At 34.0% G+C, this 9107-nt stretch overlaps 1 protein-coding gene across 1 annotated transcript in view; it reads right to left on the reverse strand.

Moving 5' to 3' along the window:
* LOC118748077 (glucose transporter type 1) overlaps positions 1 to 8783 on the reverse strand; it is a 54922-nt gene extending 46139 nt beyond the window's left edge. The window contains 3 exon segments of the mRNA XM_036482377.1: positions 4851 to 5025; positions 5604 to 5729; positions 8642 to 8783. Of these exon segments, the coding sequence (XP_036338270.1) occupies positions 4851 to 5025; positions 5604 to 5729; positions 8642 to 8783 (443 nt within the window).
* Positions 8784 to 9107: the final 324 nt, after the last annotated feature.

A 9107-nucleotide genomic window follows, 5' to 3' on the forward strand; every position in this document is an offset into this window, starting at 1 on the left:
TTTGACGGGAGGGTGACACTTGCGAGGAGAGTAATACCGAACAACAATGCAGCTATGTATGTATTAACGTTAGGGCTTACGTTTACGCTTAGGATTACGTTAATTGGTTAAAAACGCTACTAGGATCTGAGAGTGTGAGTGTGTCAATGTGCTTATCAAATGGCCTCGATTGAGTTACTTTCGTTTTTTTTGCCAATTATTTAAAATTCCTTTACTGGGTTCGTGCTGTTTTTAATATTCGTTAAATTTTCGTTTTTTTTTTTTTAATTTTTATAGAATAAGTTTAACTACGTTTTGTTTTTGTTTTCCGTTCAGTTAAAAATGCTATTGAATGTGGTGCTTCTTCTTTTTTTAGTTTTTTCGTTTCCCTTGTTTGTTTTTTATTTTTTATTTTTTTTTTTGTTTGTTAATTTTTCCTTTCTGTTATAATTATCACTTTCTGTTGTTCTGTGTTTTGCGTTTATTGGCTTGTTGTTGTTGTTGTTGGTGAATGTCTTCGATGCCCGCAGCAATTGGTGGACATTTGCTGCATCTAGCAGCTCTGGCTCTGGCCTTTGAATTCGCAGAGTACACCGTTATTCTTTTATCGTTTCGTTTGATCGGGCCAACAACAAAAAGAATAAAAAAAACAACAACAGCACGTTGTAGCAGAATCGTGTCAACTTCAACTGAACAGACTAGTTAGTATCTGCAAAGTGTGCACACTTTCATACGCACCAACAACAAAGGAGCTCACCGCACAGAGCACTGCTTATTTATTTCCGCTTATCCTTTTGCGTTTGGCTTTGTTACTGCTGTTTTTTTGCTGCTAGTTTGCTATTTTTTTTTTTTATCGTTAATGCTAATGTTAATGTTGGCAATGATAAATGTAATTGACATATTGAGGGTGCACTTAAATTAACATAATCTGTTCAGTTATTGCACAATTCTGTGGTGGCGCGTGGACGTCAATGGCGCCGCGTTAAAGGGAAGGAAGACCAAATAAATCGTGGACAAATTCGTGGACAAGAATTACATATACATATATAAATGCATTTAAATTGACGTTAGAGAGTGAGAGAGAAAAAACACACGATGAATGGAGGGAGAGAAATACAAAAAAAACAAAAACAACAACATATTATAATGATTGCATTTTAATTATATGCGTGACTCGTTAGTTAGTATTGGTGAAATGGTTATTAATTGTAGGTGTGAATACACATTACCATAACTACCATAAAAATGAGTAGAGCAAAAAAAAATATATATATGATTTTAATGCATGAGCTATGAGTGAAAAAATGCAAACAATAAAAAAAAATAAGGAAATCAATTTATTTTCGATCCTTTAATACAACCAACCCAACCTTTACCAGGATTAGTCGGAGATTGCCTCCCTATATTGGGTAAGGAATAAACGACCCGCCTAATAATAGAAACCACCTCTTTAGGTTTCCCACTCACTCCATCTGATACCTAATCAACAAAAAGGTGTACCGTTTGGAGACTTAGTTGGGGAAGTTAGATAGGGAAAATGAATAATAGCTTGCTTAGGTGATCAATACTACTTTATTACCATTAGTAACCATCGAAAATAATTTTTTTTTATAAGTTTTAATTCTTTACAGCTCGTAGCTCTATCTACGAAAATGCAAGGCTGATTAGTTGGTTGAGCAGGCCACTCTACTGACAATGAGGGTTAACAGGCAAAGTCCTTCTCGCTGGTAGCCACGAGCCCATCAGTGAAAGAAACTTCATCAGTTGGCTAAACGGCAGCACACGGTACTGAAAGAAGTCCTAACCTAGCATTGTCCAGTACGAATCTATGCTACCCACATAATGCCGTTTCGAATCCTTAACGCCGTAGCTGTTTAGAGGAAACCGAGATGGTATCATTTCAGCATTTTCTTCACAGCTTCTCTTCTTTCACAAGACTAAGGTTTACACTTCTCGACTCGTATTTCATCAACACTCCCGAAGACCTTTCTGGGGTGGACATTAGCCACATGTTGAACTTGAAAATATTTTAAGTAATGAATAGCTGAGGTAGTATTAAAACTGGTAGATTACTACCGAAAACTGGGAAGATACAGTAGGAACCATTAAACAGGACATAGCTGGGGTTATCACAGAGACCTTTTTATCGACATAAGCAAGAAGGAGCAACGACCTCTACATAACACACTAAATCCTCTTCCTAACCACACCACCTAACCACCTATGCCACACCTGTTTCATTTATTAGGTTTATTTCGTATATGCTCGCTACCTGTTAACTCTTTATGACTAAAGGAATTACCTATTTTGGGAAGCGAATATAAAACTGAAAGTTTATTTGCAAGTTTTCATTAAAAATTTTGAAAACATACAAACACATGCCAGCGAAAGTAAATGAATTAATGTTGAAATGCATTTCTAGTTTACGGTTATTTTTGTTTAAAAACTCAAACCACTATTCATTCGAATGGCCATTTATTGACTCATGGCAGCAACTCCCTAAATTACGCACCGCAGATTGGTGTCATCCGCCAATTGGCGGATTATGTCGCCATTGTCGCTGCCAAGCGTGTCTAATCACGGCAATTTTATCAAATTTTAATCAGAAACGTAAATAATGCGACACCATTTCACTTTAGTGTACGAGTTTTAGGAAAATCTTATTTGTTTGGAAAAACAGAAATAAATAATTTATTTGTTTATTTGCGTTTCACAATAAATAACTAAATAACGGTGCATTTGGAATTCTATGCCATTTTATTGGTATGTTGAAGCGAATTTTATTTTATTTGTGATTGTGTCGCTATCGAATTAGGTTGGTCGCATAAATTAATTACAAACCAAATAATTTAGAATACAAATGGCCGAGAAGCATAGATCACGTAGCGTGTTTGTATGTAGATACTTTTGGATTTATATACAAACATACTTAGTACATTCATTTGTATGTATGTATGTGTGTATCGTTGTGCGAGCGGACGTAATTTCTGTGTGGAATTTGTGAAATGCAGTTAAGTAATTGCATTTGCATTTGGGTTGCGTGCAAATAAATCACAACAACAAATCCTTATCACTGCCGACTGCGTTGATTGCTCAAATACAATAATATCCACTTAAAATTATTTGCGTGGGCAAACCTAATTCGCATTTAATTATAAAATATTTCAAATACTAATGAGCATCCTTTCGTTTTTGATTGGTGCCTAACTAAGCTTCAAATACTCGTACCTGGGGTAGATCAACTCCTAAATGTATGCACTGGAATGTAGGAAAAAATATAGCTTTAAAGCAGCGAAAAGGCAGCTTTCATTTCTTATAACGGTCTGCTGCATTGGATGTTAAGCCTATATAACTTCCTTTGTGTTAGCACGATAACTGAGAGTGTCCCAAGCTTGCTATTAACCTCGGTTTAAACGCTAAATATTTTTTGTTTAGTGTAGGCGATGGTTGCCAAACTCAAAGGATTCTTACGTAAGGAATCTGGCCAATCCAATACATACACCAAATGTGGGTAAAATTACTACATGAAAGCTCAAATGAAACAAGGATGGTTTAGAAGCCATCCGTTATGTCATCTTGGAGTTTCCATTCCTAAATAGCAGGAAAGCATCCATATTTCTTGTTTTGTAGTTCCCACCGTTAACCTTCACATATTCGTTGACTCTCTGTTTACATTAGACTAGGCAGGCTTTTTAAAATAAATCATGGACGTGTATAGCGTCACCAGTAAAACCCGACTAAATTAGGCATCTAGACCCATACTGGAAAGACTGCTCCCATATACACTTGTTTGGCCGATGCTTTTCAGATTCGACGGAATACATAGTCCTAGGAGACTATGGCTGCGGAGAAGTTTACAAGAGATAGTAGAAACTTTTTGAGATGGCGGCGGTATTTGCGGCACCTTAAAGCTATGTGTTTTGTTCAAAAACTTCTCTGCTTTCCCGTACGCAAGCTGTGCTTCCGCTTTAATCGCTGGGAGAGAAATCTTCTTCTAGAAAAAGTACCAATAGTGAAATAGAAAAATATTTCAATTTTCCCCAACATAAGATCTCTTTATCAAAGTTAATGGCTCGTTCTAGGTAAATGTTTAAAATTAGGAGCACCAAATTTTGTGCTCCGAAAGCGTGAGATTAAAAATTGGATTACTTAATTTGTTCGCAACTACAGCATATTTGTAGGATCATACCTTATCATTTAGTAACCTCAGGAGATGAAAGCCTTGAGTGGCTCATTTAATGAATAGTTTCTGCAGTGCGGCTCTAAGAATTTTCATATTCGAAATTTTCGGAATAAAAGCAGGCCTGTCGAGATACCGGCCACATGAATAGATAAGAGAAGCAATGTGAATTCGCCCAAATTCTAGTGGCATAAGCGACAGTTGCATACTTAAAGGTGAACCAACTTTTCAATGAGAGCATATCGTGGACGAAACGTTCCTAAGTCCGGCGGCTTTCAGAATCGTATTATTGTCCGTGCCTTCTCTTTATCAGAATTAAATTTAAAAATTTCATAATTAAAATGAATTTTCCTTCAATAGCAAAGCTAAGTACTTAATTGCTTATCGAACTCTCGCTTACACGCACTTTTGTTTTTACTCATTAATCAGTTATGGAATTTAAACGTTCAAATTAAAAAAGGCAAAAATATGGAATGAGTATATACAGCGATGACACGTAAAGAATGCTTGTGAGATGAGAAGCTGATAATGTAGTGTGATTTACGATATATGAACTTAAATAAATATATAAGTATGTATCTATATATATATGTACGTATGTATGTGAGTAAGCATATGACTAGCGTGAAAATGAGACTAAAAGAGTATATATGTATATGTAAGTAAATGAAGGGTAAATTTATCTACGTACTCGAGAAGCAGTTGGCGCAGTGTTGCTTCATCTTCGCCATGACATCTCAGTCGTGATTCACGATTTTCATTGCGTTCGCTGTTGTTGCCGTGTCGGGAACGTTTTGGCGCGTAACTAAAGGAATGACGATAAAAACGTCCACCATTATTTACGTTGCCACCACGATGGTGTGCGTCTGCGAAAAGAAGGTAAAGTAAGTAATGGAGACAAGAGTGTGGCGAGGGTACTATGATAACAAAGATAATCAAAGACTTAATAAAAAAAATTTATAAAAATTTTAAATTGTATGAAAAAAAAAATTATTGTAGACATGCAAGTATTCACTTGAATGGGCTCATCTAATTTATTATAAATGTGATTAATATAAATATTTTAGTGTTTTTTTTTTTATGTCGTACTTCCACTGGGCGTAAAATGACAAAAATTTTAATGAAAAAGTTTTTTTAAATTACATACATTTTTTGTCAAATCAATTCTCATTGGAAACTCGGCATTATGCCGCATTTCCGCTGGGAATTAAATGACAAAATAATTTCTTTACAAATTTGGGCATTAAAACACCGGCATCGTTATGTTAAAAATAAAACCCATTAGGTCCGTTTCCACATGCCAATTTTTTATAGTAGCATAATTTTTTTTATTTTGTCTTTTCAATGCCTAGTGGAAGTTCGGCATTAAGCCCGAAAAAAATGAATACCACTATTTTAACTAAATTTTTAGATTAGTTTAATTTTATGTCAAACATTTACTCACCTTCTGGTCGCAGGCGTACGGGAGGCGAGGTCAGCTTGAGTGTAGTGGTGGTTGTTCTTGTTGCAGGCGGGGTCTTACGTCGACCACCAAAAACATAATCGTAAGAGTCTTCGCTCAAATTGGACACTATACGAATGCGAATATGTTCGAAATACACATATGTACATATATTTTTTAAACGATTTTTTTTTTTCAAACGAGCATGAGAACTCTCGAAAAAATCATTAAATGCAAAATTAAAAAAAAAATTAAGAACTCATAAAAAATAGTAAATAAAATAAAAAAACTGCATTTATACTCACTCTACGAAATAAATCAACGATAAAGCGACACGAAAAAAAAATATATTTTTTTTTTTTTTTTTTTTTCACAACGCAAACATTTGCCGTAAATGTTGGAGTTTTCATAAATTTTGCGGTTTAATTTCATTTTTTAATGTTTTTTGGTGTTGTATTAATATTGTATTTTTTTTTTTTTCATATATCAACGCGTTGAAAAAACACACGCAGAAAAGAAATAGAGAACGAGTAATTTGATTTGTGGTTAGCATTTTTTTGTAAGCTTAATAGCAGATAATATTTTTTTGTTGTTTTTGAATAGCTGATGTGCATGTTTTTGGGTTTGTTGCATGTACATATGTATGTATGTATGTATGTAGTACACATATTGCAAATGATGTGGGGAAGTACATTGAGATGTTGTAACAAGTAAAAAAGCACAACTTCAACTGTAGAACTTCAACAAATTGGTTGCAAACGCACAAGCATCAAAAGATTTTATTCACTTGGATGAAAGAAGAAATACGAATATACAAATTACGGCGCAAAACCTAAGAAAAATAATGCGCTCAGTTAAGCTGCAAGCGTTCGAGGTACAGCTGTAGCCAAGAAAAAAGTCCAAATAGATAAATTGGACTGAAGAAACATTTGAGAAAACACTTAAAAAGGTATGCCAAACAAATATTTTATTTTTACTATTAGGAAAACAAGCAAACATCAAATATTTTCTTATGACTTCGTAATGGCAATGAAAGTAGCGAATTTTTATTTTTTTTAATTTGAAGTGCAAAAACGACGACGATGTTGTTGTTTGTTTTTACGATAGCTGCTTAAAAATGCAAAAACAAAAATTTTAATCTCACATGAGGTGATCTTATGTGTGTACCTATGAATGCACAATAGACCACGTCAAAAAAAATAAAATAATAAATAAAAAATCCTGCAATGCGACCGGAGTAACAAATGGGACAAGGGATTAAAAAGGATAATTTAGGAATTTAAACAATCTGAGTCTGCATAATGCTTAAATGGCATGTAATGAGTGTACCTCATCTTATAGTTTGGAGTGTTTTCATTGATCCTAGAAAATTATATCGACCTCAAAAGGAACTCATTTTAGATTTAGTCGCATTGCAGAATTTTGACGTGGTCTAATGCAAATATACATATAAGTTCTGCGTACAGCCCTGAGTGTTATGTATTTTTGCAAGGCAATTGGAGAAAATATTTTTTTGTCGAACCTGCATTAGGCAATACATTTTATTTTTATAATAGTTCTGGAATAATCGAAATACTTCGTCGGAAAAAATTTACTTATTTTTAGTGATCAATATATCATACTTTAAAATCCGACTGTAACCGCTGAATATATTACGAAAAATTTAAAAATACGATCCCTACTTTCAGGGAAAAAATTTTGTTTTCGAAATTGCTCTTACAAAAACACTTTTTCTCTGTTGTCTAGTGTACATATACGGCTGTTTATATTTATTGTGAAATTTGTTAAAGGTGTGCTGTGAACTAAATTTTACTCGTTGGTTGGGGCGTATACGCAACCTAAGTAAGTGTTTAGTGTAGTGTGGCGGTTTTCGTGCATGGCTCACAGTGATGCCACTGAAAGCAAAAACTACCAAAAACCGTTGAAAAGTGCAAGGATGGAGGCTGCTGTGTGTGCTAACATGTTTGCATGTAAGTGCGTATCTATCTGAGTTTCTCATTGATTGTTTGATCGCAAAAAAATTAATCACATGTTTTTGGATTTCCTTTAAGCAGTGCTAGCAAATGCTTTGGTATACGACTTGAAGACACCACTAAAGCGGGCGCATGTCCGAACAGTGGAAAGGTTCGCAATGCATGGGTTCGTCGTACTGGGAGGCAAATGGAGACCATTTCGAATATGGTGTTCTACAATCTTAAGTCATAGGGTTAAACGATAAGCCGAAAAAAAGTTCTGAAAAATATTCACTCGTCTTCATATTATTATCCAAACAATATGTACCAAAACATTTGCTAGTACGAAGTATATTTTTAATTGCATCTCTTTTATTTTTATTTAATTTTATTTACTATTATTCTTAATTTAATTTAATTTGATTCAATTACTTTATTTTATTTCATTTTATTCTATTTTATTTTATCTAACTTTTTAGTTTTTTTTCACGTTATTTCATTTCATTTACAGTATTAAGATTTCAGTAAAAATGCGTTTGCATGTATGTATGTATGTATGTATGTATGTATAACAAATAGATGTATGTACCAATGATTTGCATTCAAATGTATGTGTATGTATACAATAAAAAAATCACATCAATTAGTAAAGCAACACCAATCGAAAACTTAAAAATGGCAACGAAGTAAGAAAAATATTCGAATCAAGAAAAAATCCAAAAAATTAGCAAACATTCAGAAAAATCTACACAAAACGACTGAAGAAAAGGAAAAACAGGCAGGCCTTAAAAAGGTGTACCAACAAAAAAAATATTAAATCACTTGCACTAATTCAAAAAAAAACAAAAACAAAACGCACTAATAAAAAAGCGGTGGTAGCTCAAAGGCTTTGGCAACAAAACAATGCAAAAATATAACTTTTATAAAAAAGTGAATTGCTAAAAAAATTTGAGCAATTAACATCAAAATTTTTATTACAGCATGCCCAAATATCCAAGCAGAACTTCAAAGATGAAGGATATTTTTTTTTTTTTTTGTGGAAGAGCGAGGCTAGTTACATCGTTTATGCATCAAAAATACTTATCACACCTGGAAAAACCGTTAGCGGTTGAAGCACTTGTGTTGAACGCAGTGGCGGTGGCAGCGGCGGCAATTGTCCGAATGGATCCTGGCCGTTCGAAATGGAAGACGATGGTGGTGAGATCATCGATATATCACCGCTAGTCGCCATTTCATAGTTGCGGCCAGCTGGAGGAAGGCAAATACATATATATAGCAAAATATTTTTAAATGTAAATATATATATACTTAATGAGTACAATGCTTTGTCTGGCGTTAAGTTTGACAAAAATATCTAAAAAAAAAACAAAAAAAAGTATAGAACAAAAGTAAATAAAAAACTGCGAGTAAATTAACCAAATAAACATAAACACTGACAGAGAGAATCTTTTTGTTAGGCCACCCATTAAGAAAGTCCACTAACTACTCTCATGGACCGTTGTAACCCTATTTTCTCGACAAAACTGGATTTGATTTAACGTTGGTGAGAACTGCG

Source organism: Rhagoletis pomonella, unplaced genomic scaffold, assembly GCF_013731165.1.
Source record: "Rhagoletis pomonella isolate Grant_MI unplaced genomic scaffold, Rhpom_1.0 Rhpom_scaffold_00012, whole genome shotgun sequence".
In the NCBI taxonomy this organism is placed as follows: Eukaryota; Metazoa; Arthropoda; class Insecta; order Diptera; family Tephritidae; genus Rhagoletis; species Rhagoletis pomonella.